Source organism: Buteo buteo, chromosome 8, assembly GCF_964188355.1.
Source record: "Buteo buteo chromosome 8, bButBut1.hap1.1, whole genome shotgun sequence".
NCBI lineage: Eukaryota > Metazoa > Chordata > Aves > Accipitriformes > Accipitridae > Buteo > Buteo buteo.
Genome location: NC_134178.1, coordinates 9,528,545 through 9,548,257, shown reverse-complemented (window position 1 = coordinate 9,548,257; position 19,713 = coordinate 9,528,545). Strand labels below are relative to the sequence as shown.

The window sequence follows — 19,713 nt, the reverse complement described above, 5'->3', positions numbered from 1 at the left end:
TCTATTCAGGTGATGGATTGTGTGGAAGCAATTTACAGCTGATACGTTCTAGGCATCAGTTGGGGAAAACTGACTCTGTGTCCAAGAAATACTGTATTTTATACAAATCATCCAGAAGTGTGCACAGGACAATTTCCTTCCTCCACAGGAAAGGTTTGATCACAGATCAGTCATACTCTGTTTAGCTCTGCAGAGGTTGAGACCTTTGGATTTCCTTCTGTCTGATACATGTGTGGTTGTCAGATACGGCTTTTTAACAGTTATAAGTAAGTTCCTTTATGAGAACAGAGGAGATACCATACAAAAACTTCCACAATTTTGGTAAGGTTCTTGTTTTGTTAGTTTTGTTTTATGTTTAAATATACACTGTGAGAATCCACCTCAGTGATCTACTATCAATTTTATTGTTCAGTCTCATTATTAATTTTATATTTTTTTACCAAAATGATGGATACGTATGCTGGCCTCTTATTTAGACTACATAGTTGATCTCATTTAAGATGAAGTTTAAGTGAGGGGAAACTTGTTGTGGAGTGTTAGTAATTAGTTTGTAATACTGTAATTAGTTTGCATGTGCTTTAATTCTTGTTCCTGTTAGGTTTAGTTATACCTTGTTTTTATTTTTTCCACTTTTAAATGTATAGTTATATTAAAATTTGTTCTAACAAAGGAATCTTGTATTCATTAAATATTTAATATTCTCTTAAGTGGTCTTAGAAGTTCTTGTTACTGTGGTGTTCCATACAGGTTTAGACACAAGAATGCATATCCTGAAAATTTGCTAAGAGGAGACATGCTAAAAATGGTGTGAGCAATTCCAGTTAGTAGGGGTTTTTTTAATTATTATTACTCAGTTTGTTATTAACTGTAGCCTGTATTATTTATAATTTGATGACCATAACTCTTGCTGTAGGAAGAGATAATGCTACATTTTTTTCTGAATTATTGTATGATAATAGATTATTAAAGTGAATTACAGTCTATCAGACTTCATTTTGGAACTGATGAGTAACAAAGGAATGGGATAAGTATAAAAAAAAAAACAAAAACCAACCCCAGAAATACAGTTACAGTTGGTTCTAAGCTCTTGTAAGCACCTACATTATTCTTTTCGTGGACTATTTCCATTCACCTAACTTACAAATGGCACATTTTATCTAAAATATATTTGATGATATGGTATATATTTGATGATAATGGTACAAGTGCATCTTTTATGCAATTTGCTCTTAGGTTCTTCATAATGACCTTTATGTGCATTCTTCACCTCAATTGTTTATATTTTCTGTACTCTTTAACCATGATCACTTTCTAATTTATACATGTAACTAGATTTTATATGCCAGAAGGCAGCATATGTTGCATTCTGCCATTGTATGCAGACAACTTATTTTGTGGCCCAAATCCAGGGAAATTCCCAGTGGAGAAAGGTATTTCAGTTAGCCATATAGAATCCATACCTAGCGTGTTATGTAATATAATCATATATGACAGAGTGATCCACTTGCAGGCTGCCTGGCCACTTCCTCTCCCCTCCACCTGCTTGAGATGATAGAAGACGGCCCGGCCAACCTCCTATCTCCTTGTGCCTGTCACAAACCAAATGGAGAACTGGACTGTTCCTGCTGTACAACAGAGTATATAATGCATTTGCAGCAGTTGCTCCTTGCAGGATGGAAGAAGGCGGCAGCTCAGTTACCTCTGGCTCCTGTAGCGGTCCTGGCTCTCTCTGTGCCGCGGAGGACCCAGGAGATGCACTCAGTCTCTGCATCTTGAAGGGTGGAAGGCGACTGCTGGGGCTAGGGCACAGAAAAGTGTGCGACCCTGGGTATGGCTACAATGGGTGCTGAGGATGAATCGTACCGAATAGATGTACAGCACGCACCAAACATGCAGCAGCCTTTAAACTGAGATTTAATTTCATGTATTTGGAATTTGATCTACTGTATGGCATTTAATACCAAGATAAGTCTCTAAGATGCACTGGCTACTACACAAGTGCAATCCATATTTTCTTTCCAAAAAAAATCATTTACCAAGTAGTTTGCCTAGAGCTTTGACTTTTGGTGCTCAGTTTCATTGGGGATTTTTTTTCCTTAAACATTAAAATTGAAAGGTTTTTTGACTGCATAAACTCTTAAGACAGATGCACTACACGATAACTGTTTTCAGTTGGACATCTATATCAGGAGAGTTGTTGCAGAGAGGAACCATGGTGCTCTGCCTGCTCATCAGCTTTCCCTGCAGGGGTGACCCGCTATGTGTGCAGCTCTTCTCCTGACTTGATATAATGAGGATTTTAGCTATAGTCAGTGTATGTATTTAATATTGTAAGAAGAGCTTATCAAAGCAAAATCATCTAAGCTCATGTTTAAATCTACTCTAATTGAGTCAAGCACTATGCTGAATCAGTGAAGATAAAGTATTTGGAAGGTTTGAGCTGGGTCTGTCTTTGCTGTTCACTAATGGTTTATTTTCACCAGTTTTAGAACTGCCCTTGTGGTTCAGCAAAATAGGCCCAAACTGAAAGTTCTTACATTGTTTGATGAATTACAAGTGTATGCAGCATAACTCTGTAGCATCCTTAGGGATATAGAAATGGGGATATATTGCACTCGTAGCTTCAATTCTTTGGTTGTCATAAAATATACAAAGTTAAGTGTTTCATGGGCTCTGGGTAATTGTTTTACATAGACAAAACACAAGCCAAACAATGTCTTTTAGGCAGGAAAACTTAGCTTGAAGTTGACAATACTAACAAAAATAATCTTCCAACATTTTTATACTTCAGGTCTTGAATGCTAAATACTTGGTATTTTTTCCCCCAATGACATTCTTTCTGCAGCTCTCAGAGGTGTCTTTAACTGTGTTTGCTTCTAAAAAAACATTGGCTGTGTATTGGTCATGATGATTTTTACTTTTAACTTAAGAAAACAGTTTTTAACATGAAAACTGTGTTGGCCATCATACTCAAATAGGAAAGTTTCTCTTTGTGTTTCTGCACCATACTATAATTTGTGTTTTTTCAAATTAAATATGTTTGTGCATAACAGCTTTCTGGCTTTTCCAGGTTCTTCTTGAGCTTCTGTGAAAATGCAAAAGTAATAAAGCAAAAATAAAAACCTAAAATGTGGCAGTAAAAGCAAAACTGAGACTTAAAAGGTAGATTCTGTTGGCTGCAAGCTGGGGAGTTCTGGCTGCAAAATTAATTTCTTGCTGATAAAGAACATTTCTATACCCCCTGACAAAAACAACCCTGTCTTTTCATCAGACTTTTAATTTGTTGTTGGCCGTGCTTACATTAACATCTTTACCTAGTAAGAATTTTTGTGGAAGGAGTAGCAAGTATATTTTTCTTTTCAAAGCACGGTCATTTGTATCTGTGGTTTGAGAGTTCTATGAAGAAGGTGGCCTTGCTTTGTAATAAGTGCAAAGGTGTACTAGCATTCTTTGTATGCAAACTTAAAGGAAGCAAAACTCACCATTTTCAGGCAAAAGCAAGATAACTTTTGAAGGTAGCATGTACCAGAATGTATTCTTGTGGTATATTTTAAATAGTTCATTCAGCTTGTTAAAACATAGGCTTATGAGTAAACCCCAGCTTTTTTTCCTCCTCATTTTGTTTCTCACTTTGCAGTACTACGATACACAATTAGCCATTTCTTTGCCATTCATGTTCTTATTTCTACACTTCCCACTCTAACTGTGCAGTTTGAATGTTAAGGCTTTTTCCAGCTTCATCGCTTCCCCCCAGTTATTCTCACTCTCCTGATATCTGTGAACAACTTCTGTGCAAGGATTTTTCCTACCAATTCACTGTACAAGCAGTGAATGGTGACAGCTTTGTAGCACCTTCTCCTTTCCCTTGGATTCCACAGTAGTTGGGATTTTGTGTAAGGGATGGAAAAAAGGCTGTCAGGTTACCAGTGCTACAGAGAATACGTTGAAAATATATTTTGGACTGGTAGAACGTTATCAATGGGTTCTTTTTCTCTGTACACTTTATTGTACTGTGCAACACAACTCCCTCCTCTCCACCCTGATTCTGTATGTGCTTTCAGAGAGAGCAGTAAACTAAAGCGTCCATGTGAACTTTCCAGTTCCAGGAATAATATGGCTCTCACTTGTTTATCAGTGATGTAAGTTGCACTTCTATAGTTTCATTGACTGATGTTGTGAGGGAAGTTGTTCAATTAAATTTTTCCATGTTGCGTTCTCAAAACAATTGATATTTGTCTGCCCTCATAAAAAATACCAATTTGCAGGTTAAAACCATAATTACAGTTAATTGCAGTGTGAAAATGAAAGTTGATGTTGTGGTTTAACCCTGGTAGGCAGGTAAGCCCCAAACAGCCGCTCGCTCACTCGCTCCCCCTCAGTGGAATGGGGAAGAGAATCGGAAGGGTAAAAGTGCGAAAACTTGTTTATGATTTCAGTCTCTTCCCCCTCCTGTTCTTGCGGCTGCTTTGCTGCAGAACAGGCTGCTGCTTCTGATCTTCCCTCCTGCTCCCTCTAACACGCTCTGGTCAAATCTGTCGTTATCTCAAACCCTTTGAGCCCCACGTTGGGTGCCAAAAAGGGTTGTGGTTTAATCCCAGTAGGCAGATAAGACTCACACAGCCGCTTGCTCACTCCCCCTGCAGTGGGCTGGGCAGAAAGGGTAGGGTAAAAGTGGGAAAACTCATGGTTTGAGATAAAGAGAGATTAATAAGCTTAAAGGGGGGGGGGGTGGACAACAAAACCAAGAAAAACAAGTGATGCAAAAAAACCCAGTTGCTCACCCCCAGCTGACCGATGCCCAGCGAGTTCCTGAGAAATGGCAGACCTGGCAAACTTCCTCCTCGGCTTTCACTGCTGAGCATGAGGTCATATCTTCTGGGGTATCCCTTGGGTCAGTCGGGGTCAGCTGTCCCAGCTGTGTCCCCTCCCAACTCCTTGTGCCCCCCCAGCCTGCTCGCTGCTGGGGTGAGAAGCAGAAAAGGCCTTGATGTTGTGTAAGCACTGCTTAGCAATAACGAAAACATCTCTGCATTATCAACACTGTTTTCAGCACAAACCCAAAACGTAGCCCCATGCAAGCTACTGTGAAGAAAATTAACTTTATCCCAGTCAAAACTATACAGCTGTTTACTCAAACCAGGTACACTTTGACATGTTTATGATTCAAGCTATAAACTTGCATCTAGCAAACAGTTTTGTTTCTTGTCTTATTTTTTTCCATTCATTTTAAGGAATATATGTATAACGATACAGCTATTAATGTATTTGTCAAGTCTAAAAGGTATAGAAGTGACTAGCCAGCATGTATGCTTTTTATGCATTTTGTAACAAGTATTTATTCTAATGAAGAATATGTGCTCCTTTTTACATGGTAAAAAAGAGGAGACGTTTTGGTACACCAACTGAAATTTAAGGATGTGTTGTAGATTTGAATAAAGAAGGAAAACAAGATTCATGCAGGTTATGTGGAGATGTGCATTCAGTTAGCCTCTACTTACAGAAAGAAGAATAGATAGAATAATTTTCATGTTGAAATTCAGCTGAAGACTCAACTAATTGCTATAGTTGGCCCTAATAGTACTTAGGAAGCACTGCTAAGATAAGAAGTAAGAGACACTAAAAGTGACTAATTGTATGGTCATTTGACATGTCACAGTGTAACTCTCAGCACACCTCCCAGAATGCTCCAGGACTGTTTGCTCGTCAGTAATATTGTTTTACAGAACCTGGCATTTTACCCTGAAATTTGGGAAAATTGATTGCAGAAAAAATGTAAAGATTAAATATTTTTAAAAAATAGTAAAGATACCTGCTTTTGGTTTTGGTAAGTGGTAGTTGTTTCCTACATGACAGTGCTGTCTAGTTTCAGATCCCTTTCTCAGCCAGTTGATACATCTGGCCTTTAACATCTTAAAGCACTGATTTACATAGTAGTAGAAATCAATAAGTATTTTCACTTGTCTGGTTGCTTTTGGGGGTTATTTTTTTCTTCTAACTGCTACTCCCTTATTGCCACACTCTGACAAAGATCATATTGTCATACCTGTTCCCCTCTTCTGTGCCATACCTGCTATTATAGACTTATTGTGCTCCCTTTCAGATTTTCATTTCTGAACTGAAGAGTTATTTATTTAATGCAGTCTATATAGATTCTATATCATATAAATTATACAATAGCACAATCATGACTTCTCAGGTTTTTTCCTCCTAATTTTAACTGTCTGTTAGCTCTTTTATTGCTGTTCAGCAGAGAGTTATATCTTGAACTTTTTTTAGGTTTGACTACCCTGAATAATTGTGTGTTGTTTGAAAACTTCGTCATCTCCTTACTCTCACTCATTCCACATTGTAGTGTTAAACATATTCGTAAACCTTTCTATTTGCATTTTCTTGGGGAATATCATGAAGAAAAAAGACTATGTATTTTTAAGCTTTCTTTCCAATTTTTAACCAGTTTTAAAGCAAGAGTTAACATCTAACATCCTAGGGTTTCTTAGAGCCTTTAGTAAATGACCTTGCTGAAGTCCAAATACACCATATCACCTTTATCCCAGTTCTTCTCAGCTCTTCCAGAGAGCTCCTCTGTTATTGATGGCTTGCCTCAAACAAATCTATTCACTTTTTCCTAGAGTACCTTATACATCCAAGCCTGCCTAATTTTATTTGTCTTTAATAGGTGCTATGGATTTACCTAATACGAACATTAGACTGTAGCTCTCTGAAATCTCTTTAAAAGATTTGGGTCATATTTGCTGCTTGTGTACAGAGACTGGTCTAAGCGACAGATTATCCTATATTGAAATGCTTTTGAAACATTTTAACGTGTAGCGTTATTTTAAAGTAGTCCTGGGAAAGTGTTACTCTGACATTTCTTCTAAAATGTTTTTTTTCTGAAACCTTGTCTGCTGATATTGTGCATGCTTTCCTTGGTGCTCCTTCTCTACAATCTGTAAAGAATGACTGTCATGTAGAACACATCTGATCAATGCAAATAGGTATGGGTGTTTAAGGCTTTCCTCTTGAAGAAAATACTGACTAGATTTCACAGTTGAAATTATTAAAAACAAAATAGCCCATTTAATACTATTCACATGATGGACCAGAATCTTGAACTTGTACTGCATGACTATTTTCCTGTTGTCCTTTTATGTATTTAGTTGCTTACAAAATAATATTATAGTAACCAAGTAAATATTACATAATTTACAGAAGAAGTATGCTGAGAATACTAAGGTGGTCTTTTTTGTCCTGTGGAACACATTTCTATTTGACTTTGGCTTTAAAAGTCAACTTCATTTGTAGCATTGAAGCCCTATAATATTACTTGATCTTCTGAACACACCTGAACAGATCTGGTTTTGCAGTCATGCAGTGTCCATGATTTGCAGCCCTTGTAAAATAAATTCTGGTTTAAACAGAACACTTTCTTCAAAAGAATTTTAGAATTCAAATTTTGTTCAGGCCGCACTGTGTCGTTCGTGTCCATCCTGTCCCATGTTCCCCACCCTTCCCAGCCTGGTGATAAGTGTCATCAGTCAACTACTCACAGTAGTAGAAATATAGGCAAAGAAAGAATGATGAGATAGTGTATGTATCTCGTGCAGTGATGGTTTATAAACTCCTCTAGATTTACCAGAGTTGATATAACTATGTAGAATTACTATACTGCATAGGAGAATTGCAGAGGGCAAGGAACACGCTATTCCTTGCACTGTACAAATACAGAGCCAAGACAGTTCTTGCTTCAGTGTACATGTAATAGGATGACAAGATGCTAGATAAAAGATCATGAAAAAATATAATGCAATTATTGTGAGAATCAATCAAATTATTGTACAAATATCTTAATTGTATGCTGAAATGTTTAAGAAAAAAATACAGTTACCACTGTACTTTTATGAAAATTACATGTTTGTAGGGATCTCTCTCTTGAAGATTAAGAAACCTCACCCTTTTTTTTAAAAAAAAAAAACAAACCACAAAACCAAAAAACATTAGCTAGTCACTGTAATTTGTTTAATGTGTTTATACCCAGTTTCACCAGAACTGAATGAGGTAAAAACACATAAAAATTAAACCAAGTTTATATCTAGCAGAGGTGAAGTGTTATGTTTACTTTGCTCAATAGGATTTTTATGAGTAGTTTCTGTAGAACCAGAATACTGTACAGAATTAGTAAAAATCCACAAGTTTGACAAAGATTTAGCATTAAAAGTCATGTGATCCATCAGAGAAGTTACTGGTAGTCGTATTAAAACCAAGTTCTTTAAACCAGCTTACATGAGCAATATTGCTTGGTATGTTCAGGATAATAAATCCTTATTTTATGGAGCTTAACATCTAGTGTCTTATTTGTTCACCTTTCTGGCGTGTCATGCCAGACATTTAAGTTGTTTTTCATATAACTGCCTCTTTACTCATTTTTGGGTCAAACGACCCCCACCTTCAGCCCCCTTTTTTTTGAACAATGTTACAGTTTGAAATTTTGGTTTGTGCCTAAATACATAAACTTGTTTGGTTTTAATCTGAGAATATAGTTGTATCTATGGGACTTTGCTGTTACTTTGCTATTGAGATAGCATCAGCAGTTATCAAGATTATTTTAATCACGTGAAAAGAGAAGGCCTGTGCCAGGGAGGAAGCATGCAGCTGAAATGCCTGGCTTTGGAAATCTGTAAGTAGACCAGTGACGGAGCCCGAGCAAAGATCAGAGCTTGTGTGTCAAGTGTTCACGAGAAATAATTTTTCTATTCTGTTCTTTACGCTCGGTTCTATGAGTTTTTATTTTCCTTCTGGAACTACTTTGTGTAGCTGCAGTCACCAAATTTGTCAGAGCTTGAAGGAAATCTTAGGTAACTGAAAATACCCATATGTCATCTCTCCTTCATTAATTTCTAATTTTCTAAAAGCATTGCTTAGTTTTCCTCAGGTGTTCGACCTTGACATTCATTAAAATGTTGAAAATATAATAAGGAGCTTAGGAGGCTTGAATATTTTAATTTTGCTGTTTAATAAAACTAAGTGTATCTTCTGTAATTATAACTGAATTAATGGCAGTTGTGTTATTCACCTCATTTTTAAGCCACATATGTTGCTAAATTCTCAAATATTTTCTTGGAAAAAATACTTATATAAATGTAACTAAAATGCTGATCTCTTTGAAACCTGTTAAAACAGAGAAGTACATAAAATCTGTAATGGTTTATAGAGCTTTTTCAAATGGACACAATTTACTTTTTGCAAAATTCTTCTATTATTTACATACACAAGTTGGTAATATTAATGTCTATATACAAGATTCCTTATACAGGTTGAAACCACTTGGTGGAAATCTCCTTAAAGAGTTAGTGTTCTAATTCAGTCCAACAGAAGATGTCTGAGAACTTCCTGTTTTGTTTTCTTGGATAAACAAGAGTAAAATACTTCTGAAGACTAACTTCTCATTTTCACAAACAGAAGTAAGACTTCTCATTTTTAACAGGAAGACAGAGGCAGGATTAGTAGCTGTACAGTATAGCATTTGGTAATCTTAAATTGATGTCCTGGAGTGACAAAGAGAAGCTGGTACCCATTCATTTAAACAATCAAATCAGAGACTTCTTCTTCAAAGAACTTGTGTGGGGAGTGGTAGTAGATAATCGCTCTTGTGTATATTGTCCAAGTTTTATTTCTGAAGTGCTTTCCAGAGTTAGGCCTGAATCTCCATGAATTCTTCTGCAAATAAGTTGGAATACAGTCTTACGGACACTTCTGGACATTAGGAAATACATAACTGGGTCTAAGCAGCTGTTAAAAGATGAAAATATAAGCATCACCTCATTGCATTTGTGAATTACTTCCTTCCAATAACAAGATGGATTTTGTAACTGTGATGTAATGTAGACAAACCGGAACACGTGGTAAGGAACAAAACAGATGGTGAAAATAATGAGTACAATGAAGGAATTCCTTGCTGTCTGGGTGTATTTTCCTGCGTTGGGAAAATTTGCTCTTTTCCTTGAAATTTTTAGAAGGTTCTTGGCAATTTTAACATACGAAAGTATCAAAAGGAAAAAAACTATCCAAAACATGATTACAATAATATAATTTAGAATTGCTTCTGTCTTTGCATTCTGTTTATTTCGGTAATGAAAGCACATAGTAGAATTGCTGTTCTCGCTCTTAAAGAAAGATGGTGCAACTACTGTTATAAATCCTGTTAGTGCAAGTGCCCACACCACGCAACAAATATGTATACTTCGTGTAGTAGTTAACATTTTAGGGTGCTTCACAGACTTATTTATTTTTACATAACGATCTAGGCTAATTAGTCCCAACAGTACTATGCTAATATACATGTTCATATAAAATAGAGTTCCTACAATCTTGCATAAAATCAGTCCAAACATCCAGGTGTTTTTGGTAACATGATAGAGTATTCGGAAGGGAAGACAGAAGATCAGCAGAAGGTCTGCAACTGCTACATTTAGCAGGTAAACTTGGATAGAATTCCTTTTCTGATGAATGCACAGGAAAGCAAACAGGGCTATAATATTTCCAACCAATCCAACAACAAAAATAATGGAGTAAAAAACTATCAAAGCAAGTGACAGTGAGTTCTCATCTAAGGGACAACTGGCATTATTTTGAATTTCTGAGGCATTTATGGCTAGGTTAGTTTGGTTACTCCAGAAGTCTTCCTTGTATGGAATAATGGTCAGTAAATCAGCTGAAGCTGCGGCCATCATTTGTGAGGATTTTTTGTTCTGTAGGGATGCAAAGAGAAATTTTAAGAGTTAAATTGCCATTGGATCATTTTCACATGTTTGCTTGCTTTATTGCATACAGTCTTATGTGATATAAACATAAAAGGCAATAACTTAAAAAAGTAAATGCACGAAAGTATCACTGTAGCTGAGTAGAAGCAGGATTTTCAGCTGGATATCATGATACAATGTAAGTCTAGAATAATCAGTTCGCTGTTTTTCTTCATGTGAAGTAGGCAAGAACAGATGGTACAGAGTACTCACACAGATAACTATTTTTGTAATTACATCTTTATTACTGTCTTGTGTTGTTTTAAAAATCAACCATTATGTTTTGCTGCAAACTTTAGAAATTTAAATGTTTTGTTTTATCTATAAGAACAAATGATTTTTTCAAGTTCAGATGTTAGGATTAGTCTTTCTAACACAGGAAACTTTTTAATTAAGATACAAGAACAGGTAAGCATAGCTAAGTGAAGTCTTCTCAGTGTTGATAAAAAGTACGTAGAAATATATGAGAACAATTCTAAACTCATCAGTATTAATTTTAAGTAAGTCCCCAGGATCTCTCGCATGCAAGTCACTAGTTTTCAATTAGAAAAGCAATTGTCAATTAATATTTATTTGGCTATGTAATCTGTTAGAAGTAACACTGTGAGTCAGTACTATTACAGTAGCTTGTTTATAATCATTTATATCTTCATGCAAATTTAAGTATTTTTTCCTTTTCTTGACTGTTCACAAACCAATATTATGCAAATAAAATAATATTAGCTGGAAACCACATTAATGCAGTAACATTGTTTTCACATCTTCATTGTTTTCATTTCAAAATTTTAATTTCACTAAGCTTATTTTTGACCAGGAAGCTACAATCAGGAAGATAAAAGAGAGCTTTGACCAAAGAGGGAGGACCAAAAAAGTGTGTGGTTAGGAGAGCAGAATCACAATAAGCTGTTTAGAGAGATGGTTAAGACTGATTAGTAATGATATTATTACTAATTTTTGTCCTTAATTTTAACAGGGCAAGGTTTTTTCCCCATATCTCATAAAAACTTCAGAATTGTTTTTTGGTACTCTGAACTTAGTTGTCCAACAACAGTAACAAGAAAAAAAACAACAACAAAACACTGCCATTTACATAACTTTAAAACAGTTTTTCATTTGCATGCTAGGTCTTAAAAATGCAAATTTACATTTAAACGTGTGATATAGCTACAGCAGTGAAAATGGCAGCACTTTAGGTAAAATTCTTAGTAAGACCTAATGTACATACCGAATCTGAATTATGAGAGGACTGTCTAAAATATTTTAACATCCTATGTTGGCTGAGCTTACAATTGCATTAAGTTTGTTCCATATGTTAGCAGTTTCAAAAATATTTCTGTTTTCATATTTGCCATTCATATTGTCAGGACAAGAAGTAATTTTAAAAGTTTGATTAAAAACCATGATGCTTTCAAATACATCTTGAAACCTATCTACTACTAGAATTTCTTGTTTATGTTGCTTTTCTATAAAAATGCTTGACATCATGACTTGCCTAAGTAGTGACAAGTTTTAGGTCAATGAGAGAGAAAAATCAATTACACTGCAGATACATTAGAAACATAACTTTTCGTTATCCTAAGTTTTGTTGTCTGTAAGCAAGCAGGCATGCTTATACGTAAGTATATTTAAGAAAGGATTTGAACATCAGTAGTACCTCTGCAGCTAAGAGAAATTTTAATAGAAATTTGTTTTACTGTAGCTTAAGTATAAAAGAAGCCACTTACCATTTATGTATTAAGAACTTCTCCTGATTGTCAAAACCGCTAGCGAAGACAGGGAGGAGTAACATGCAAGTCCTCTTATTAGAAAGCTAAAGCACCAGCTTCTCTATGAAAGTGATGAGAATCAGCTGACACAGTACAATTAGCAACAAGGGGAAGTTTAACTAGTGTTGCAACTGGTTTTTTTAAAGTTATTTTAAACTAACAAAACTCAGTTTATTGAAAAGATCAATTTTGCTGTTAATTTGGGCTTTGCTGGGAGAGGTTCTACAATAAAATTTTCTCTGAGTTTCACTCTGAATGGGAGATTTGGATTTTTTTTCTCAGAAACTTTATTTCTGGTGGGCAGTGTCAGTGGCTTCCTTTTTGGATGACAATTTTGTTGGGTACAGCCTGTCTTCTTTTTAATAATGTCATGGAAATAGTATCACTTTTTCAAATGTAGGGTAAATATAAATCAACACCACAGTGAAATGGTACATTTTGCTTATGTTGGTGTAGTTCTCCCATCTACCTTCCTCCTTGCCTCGGGTTAGAAATTTGAGGTTGATCTTTTTCACTCAGAACGATAGCAATGAGAGAATGTGAAAGTGCCCAAAGTGTGCAACTTAAGGATTTCAATAAGGCAGAAGTGAAATAAAATATGCAGAGATAATACCACCTGGTAATACTATTTTAAATAGGATGTAAGGGATTGAAAATTACATTTATAAACTGCAAATTTAAAAATGGATTCTAGAAGTCCTGGTATAAGGTAGCCTAAATTTCATGATCATCTCAAGAACATTGTCTTGGCTTAGTATTCTCCTTAGCATTTGAAATGAGACTTCCCATGTTAACTTTCTTAATATATCATCTGTTTAGGAATTTCAGTCAGAATTGTAAACAGGCTATGCATTCTTACTTGAAGGTGCTTGTTCTCATACAATCGAAACTTTTTAAAAGAAAACATAGGTGGTTACAGATGATGACTTTACAGGTAGTCAGACTGAGCTTGTTGTAGCCCCTTTCCACTATTTTGAGTTCCTAGTTTTGTAATTTAAGTGGTAATGTATTCTCAAGAAGCAGTATAGAAATCTGACATTCTTCCTGTTAAATAACATGGTTGACTGCAAAGGGAGGCTTTGAGTAAATGCAGAAGTTGTTCTATATTAAATGCGGTAGTTTGGCTATGTGTATTAAATACTAAATTGTGTTCCAATAGATTTTGCCTGTATGTTGCTTCCTCCTACATCAGTCACTATCCATCCAAATTGTTGTATAATATTATTCCATTTTCATACGTTACACCTCACTCTTATTAGTGGAAACGCTGTGGAAAATCAAAGGTATGGATGACTGTGTCTGGAATTCAGTTTAGAAACCTAAACAATTTCCCCCCTTACTGTAATATTTATTAGAAACATCACAGGGATGTTTCTTTTCTTTCCTGCAGTTGGAAAGTGATCAGTGAATTCTGTGATTAAGGCTCAAAATAGTTTTTTATGTTCTCTGTGTGAAGGATAGGGTCCCACAAAATGTATCATAGGCAGGATATTTCTGCTGGAGAATTGAAACAGTGTAAGGCTTAAGGGTGAAAGGTAAAAAGAAAAAATAATACCAGGTAAGAAATTATAGGTGTTAATTTTTTTTCTCCATTTTATTATTATGTCACTTTGTTTTCCTTGCAAGTTCTGGTAAGTCCTGGAAGGATTTTGCTGTGCCTAGGACAATTGAAAGGGAAGCCAATGAAGAAAGAGGGGTCCATGCCAGAAACAAATATATCTGAAATTAAGAAATTCTTTAAAAAAAAATAATTCTAGCTTCTGTTTGCAAATTTATGAAAATAAGTTCTAAAATGCAAACTGTATTTCTCAAATAATATAATAATTTGTCTGGGGTTTTGTCTTTTCAGCCACACTGTGTACTGCTTGCCTCAAAAGAGAATTCAGCCCCAGTAAAGCTTGGTGGCTTCGGGGTAGCAATTCAGTTAGGAGAGTCTGGGCTAGTTGCTGGAGGTAAGAAATTTTCCTTTGAAGTTATATAATATTATGCATGTTGTACTCCAGAGTTCTGTTCTTCCGACACAGCCTGGCCTGCAAAACAAGAGCTCAGAAATAATCTTTCACTAAAGACTTTGTTAACATTATAAATGCACACGGTTAAGCTAAATTTCTAGTAGAATTGTTGTGTGTACATATACTGAGTATTAAATCCATCTACAGGAGCTTACACTGGTTTGATCAAAATAACATTGAAAAAAAGCAAAGAATTTTCCATTTTAATACAATCTCTGGCATAATTCTTCCATGCTTGACAAAGCAAATGAAATAAAAATGCTATCAGGATTGAAATGTATGTCAAAGCAATTGAGTAAGGACTTACTACAGCATCGTCAATGCTCCCCTATGTTTCCTAGGCAATTTCTGTCAGAATGCTATGCTGTTTAATAGCAAAATCTTACTAGTTTTCATATGTGACTCTTTTCTGTGTTTTAATATTTCATTGTAATTATTGCATAAGACATCAATACCTTGATACGTATGTATATTTTTTGACTAAGTGTGTTTTGTTTTCTGTGGGTTTTATTTCTTCTAGCTGCCTTCCATATTGTTCCAGACAATAGGGTTATGCTTTAATCAGCCTGCACAGATGAAGACCCAATCAATTTTCTGATGCTTTCATTGCCAGAGTAGACCACAACAAAAGATTTTGTTAGTTTAAATATTTTTTTGTTCAAAACTCGTAACTTCCTCTCAGTACCATGCTTCTTCAAAAACTCAGATTTCCTTATCTAATTACTTAAAGGTCTGCGTCAATTTGGCTTTCATATGCTCTTTAAAATAAAAAGCAAATCCAATATAAACATACCAACAGCTTCCATTCCCTTCCAGATATCACTAATACCCTGGAAATATCTAAGTATCTTATTACGTAGAGAGCTAGATACATCTTTTCAAAGAAAATACTCATTCAGTTAAGCTACTGTTGTTTCCTTAATAGAAAGATCACTTCTTTCTTTACTTTTCTTGTGTTTCTCAAATTTTCTGTACCTCAGCCACTGCTTTCTTTAGTGATAGTTTCTACACTTTTGTTTATGATTCTCTCATTTTTCTTCTTTATATTCTCACTGAGCAACTTTATCCATTTCTTCTGTTTCAGCTACTCTTCTGGAGGTAGTCAGATACAGTGTACTTTCTTTCAGACTACTAGCTGTCTCGCAAGAAACCTCAAGTTCAACTTGGAAAGAAAATCCTGCGTTTTTCCCCAAATTTGTCATGTCCTTCCCTTCCTTTTACCATTCACTGTTCTGTGATCACACTCATGATTCATGTGCTCAACTTCCATGCAGTTATCAGTGCTTGTCTAGTCTTTCCTTTTCTATGTAAAAATGTTTTCATTCCTTTCTGGTTCTGTTTGCAGTACTTATAGAAGCTTCTTTCTTAAGCCTCATCAGTGTAATATTTCTCTGTATCTGTTATCTTTTGCCTCATCCATCTCAAATTCTTCCTTCCTTCCTTCCTTCCAGTCTGCCTTCATTTTTTTTTTCTCTTTCTCAACCATCATTTCCAATTTGTACCCTTTTCGTTAGCACTTGTTACTTTCAGCTTCAAATTCCTCTTGCTTTCAGGGATATCCAGAGTAATTCCACTTCATTTATATACCATGGAAGGTCTCAGTTCTACTACTTGTTTTAAACTTTCTCCTTAACACACTCCTTATCTCTTTCTTCTCATCTTCCATTCCAGTCTTTATACCACAAACTACATCTGTTATCTGGCAATTCCTTTGCCTTCCAGAGTCCTACCTGAAGGCATATTACTAGACAGTCCACTACACAGCACTTGCAAGATTTTATTTCTTCAACTTTACAATATCACCCCATATGTGTTATATGAAAGTAACAATACTGCCTGTTTGAATTAGGCTATAAATATCTTGTAAAAAATGGTTTATCTACATGTTTGTTTAAGTTATTTATCCATGTGCCCTATGGATAATTTTGTTTTGTAGTAATAATAAATTACAGGCACTACTTATTTCTTAATTGTCTCCTAAATGAAATAGAAACTCTCCTTATAGAGAAGTTTGAGCAGTATAATAGCTGACCTGTTCACTTTCACATTCTTTTTCTGATTTTTAGTGAAAAAAATTGATTCAGTTTAACATAGTCAATCATTTCCCTTTCAGCATGGCAATTCCTGTATTTGGTGGTTAACACATAAAAAAAGAAATTCTCTATTAAATAAAAGCTATTATGGCATTAAGGTTCTCTTACTGACCTAAAACCCCTGTGCTAAGCCATTTCAGTGCTCAGCACACTTTGAAATTTTTACAATACTGAAAACACGCTGCCTTGTAGAAAGTGCAGTTCTTATTAATCTGTCTGTATCTAGGTAATGGGTATTACCATGATACCCTAACAGCATATACTCATTACTAGTGTAAATCCCTATGTAGATGACCCTGGTGTTCAAGCAAAGAAATCTTTTATCTTTCTTTATTTTATGTTGCTTGGTGTAGTTTATCTTTTAAACCAGAAAAGGACAGCTTTCCTTTAGAAAAAGCATGTCAACACTGAAAGTAATGCAAATGTAGTGAAGTTCAACTGATAGAACCCTTCCCTTAATCTTGCGTAAAAATCCAGCCATTATACAAAAACTCTTCAATATCTATGATGATCACTTTCTTTTGTGGTACTATTTTTTCTCCTAAAACAGGAGTTGCTATATCTAAAACATTCAGAGGCTACCCATATTCTAAAATCTTTTTCTTGCTTTCATGCATTTGCGTTTGTGCTATTTTGCTTACCTGTTTACATTGACACACCTGTGCCTGGCAAGCCCAGATTGTGTGTACCCCCAGGAGAACACAAATAGAAGGGAATTTTCTCCCTCAATGTCTTCAAAGCCTGCCTTCTGGGGTACAGCTTTTGCTTTGTTTGGGACTGTGGATTTTTTTTTTAACTTAACAAAAGACATCTTTTTTCCAGTTTGCGTAAATTGTTTTTTGGGGGAAGAGGGGGGTTTGTAATAGTTAAACTAAGTCCCAGGTATTGAAAGTAGACCAGTCCCAATCTTTTGATATAAATCCAAAGACAGACTTGTGTTGTTTAGAAGGATTATAACTACAGTATTCTTTCGAGCAGATAGAGCGTTATTTAAAAGAAGTGTAAGAGAGCTCATGATAGCAAGCTATGACATCATATTAGATGTCATTAGTGAAAATGTCTATGGAATAGATTTTAGGAACATGGCTATTTTATCAGCTAACAACCCAGCTGAGTTTATTTTTAAGAGAGTTTAATTATTATTAAGTACCAAAAAAGGACATAGCCATAACTCATTTTTCATAAGACCAGAAGGGAAAATGTAAGGAAATACTTCTTGTTCCACCGTGTTTGCCCATAAGCTGCAACACAATGAATAATAAGCGTGTGTCATCTTCTGAGTTATAAGAAATTGTTTTCATGAGCTACCAATCTCTGAAGGTGTCTTCTTGCAGTTCTTATGATCAGAAGTGGAAAATCTTGCTAAGTGTATTCATTTGAAACATTGAAGTAGGTACTTCAAGATGGAATTCTGGCAGTATACACAGTAGTTACAGATCATCATGATTTATAAGTGAATTCTTTTATGGAACAGGATGTAGACAGGAAACAGTTATGTTTGCATGGTTATGATGCAGCTGGAGTAGTGGAACACCTGAGAAGTCAGTGATTTAATAGAGCAATCTCACATTATGATTTCTGTCTTCTTCCTTGGACAATTTTTCTTTCAGAATGTGGTATGAATTGTCACAATATTTTTGTAAATAAATGTGACATCAGATTTATCAGATATCAAATATCTTGGATGCTAAATCTTGTGATTTTTAGCTATTATATCATATAAAAGTCTGAAGGAACAAAAGCCATTGAGTCCATAAGTGCTATTTCCTTCACTTAATCTACTTATTTTCTCCTGGTTTCAACTAGTGCAAAATAAGATAACTGTATAGACCTAAGTGGTATGAGGTTCTATACTAACTGTCAAGTCTTATCTATGGATAGTTAACTGCTTTTCACTTTTTACCTTTAGCAGCAAAATGTCACAGGTGCCATGATGCTAATCCAGTCCAGTATTGATTTTATTATTAATTAGCTCCCCTAAGTTGCTTCAGAATCCTGTAGTATCTTCAGGTATCCTAACACAACTGTCATCATCTTACTGGAAAACATCTTACATGTTCTTAATAGAAGTACAGCACATAAATATCAAGTGTTCTTGGTTCTTCATCAGCTAGCCTTTTAGACTTACTACAAAAACAGCAAAGGAAGGCATTACCATGTATTTCCCTGCAAATAAGACTATGGAATTTGGGGTGGGGGCAGATCTTTTAAGTTCCTTATTTTTGTTTTGTTCCCATCAATGTAAAAATGATCATAGAATCACAGAATGGTTTGGGCGAGAAGGGACTTTTAAAGGTCACCTAGTCCAAACCCCCTGTAATGAGCAGGGACATCTTCAACTAGATCAGGTTGCTCAGAGCCCCGTCCATCCTGACCTTGAATGTTTCCAGGGATGGGGCATCTACCAGCTCTCTGGGCAACCTGTTCCAGTGTTTCACCAAACTGGATCTTCTTGGTGGTTTTATAAACCCCAGTTTAAAAATCATACTTTTGAAATGTTGTTTTTTTACACTGCATAGACTTTTTTTCCTTTTCATCATCAGTGTCTCAATGATATAGCAAATCTTTCTTTTGTTTTCCAAGGAGAACATTTGTAGGCTGAGATCCTACACTAGTACTCTTCTTTCACTTAAATGGTAGTGTTTCTTTTCTCTGCAAAGCAAGAGTGCTATTTCACTTCCCCCCCCCCCCCCGAAAAATAAAAAAATGTGAGCCTCTTCAAAGCTTTGCCTCTGATAGACTTTGTTTTGTTTAAAAGATACAACTGTGGTTTACTGTCTCTCAGAAATTCTATTTCACATCTGGGTCGATTTGAGAGTGCTTGCAGGAGGCTAATGTGTTTAAAAGTCAATTTAGGTTTACTTCTTCCATCATAGTTTTATGGCTGAAAAGGCCATTGAATCAATTATTATAATTTGTCTGGTTAACATGTGATCTTTGCTTTGTTCATTTTCTGGACACTAATATCCAGTTGTCCAGTTGTCTGCCGATGCATCTTTTAAAATACATTTTCTTCAGACAATCTTCTGTGCTGAAGCTGAATTGC

The 19,713-nt window shown here is 35.4% G+C and overlaps 2 protein-coding genes across 5 annotated transcripts in view; one reads left to right on the top strand and one right to left on the bottom strand.

Annotated features, from left to right (window-relative positions):
• Positions 1–19,713, top strand: part of CASK (calcium/calmodulin dependent serine protein kinase) — a 223,155-nt gene that overhangs the window by 112,181 nt on the left and 91,261 nt on the right. For all 4 annotated transcript variants that reach the window (XM_075033580.1, XM_075033578.1, XM_075033582.1 and 1 more), the window contains exon 6: positions 14,412–14,514. In XM_075033580.1, coding sequence (XP_074889681.1) covers positions 14,412–14,514 — 103 coding nt within the window. The remainder of the gene's footprint in view (positions 1–14,411; positions 14,515–19,713) is intronic.
• On the bottom strand, positions 7,769–12,857 carry GPR34 (G protein-coupled receptor 34). Its single transcript, XM_075034688.1, has 2 exons — positions 12,521–12,857; positions 7,769–10,745 (listed from the first exon to the last, which is right to left on the bottom strand). Exons 1-2 carry the CDS (start codon positions 12,521–12,523, stop codon positions 9,585–9,587), a joined length of 1,164 nt encoding a protein of 387 aa, XP_074890789.1. The 5' UTR covers positions 12,524–12,857; the 3' UTR covers positions 7,769–9,584.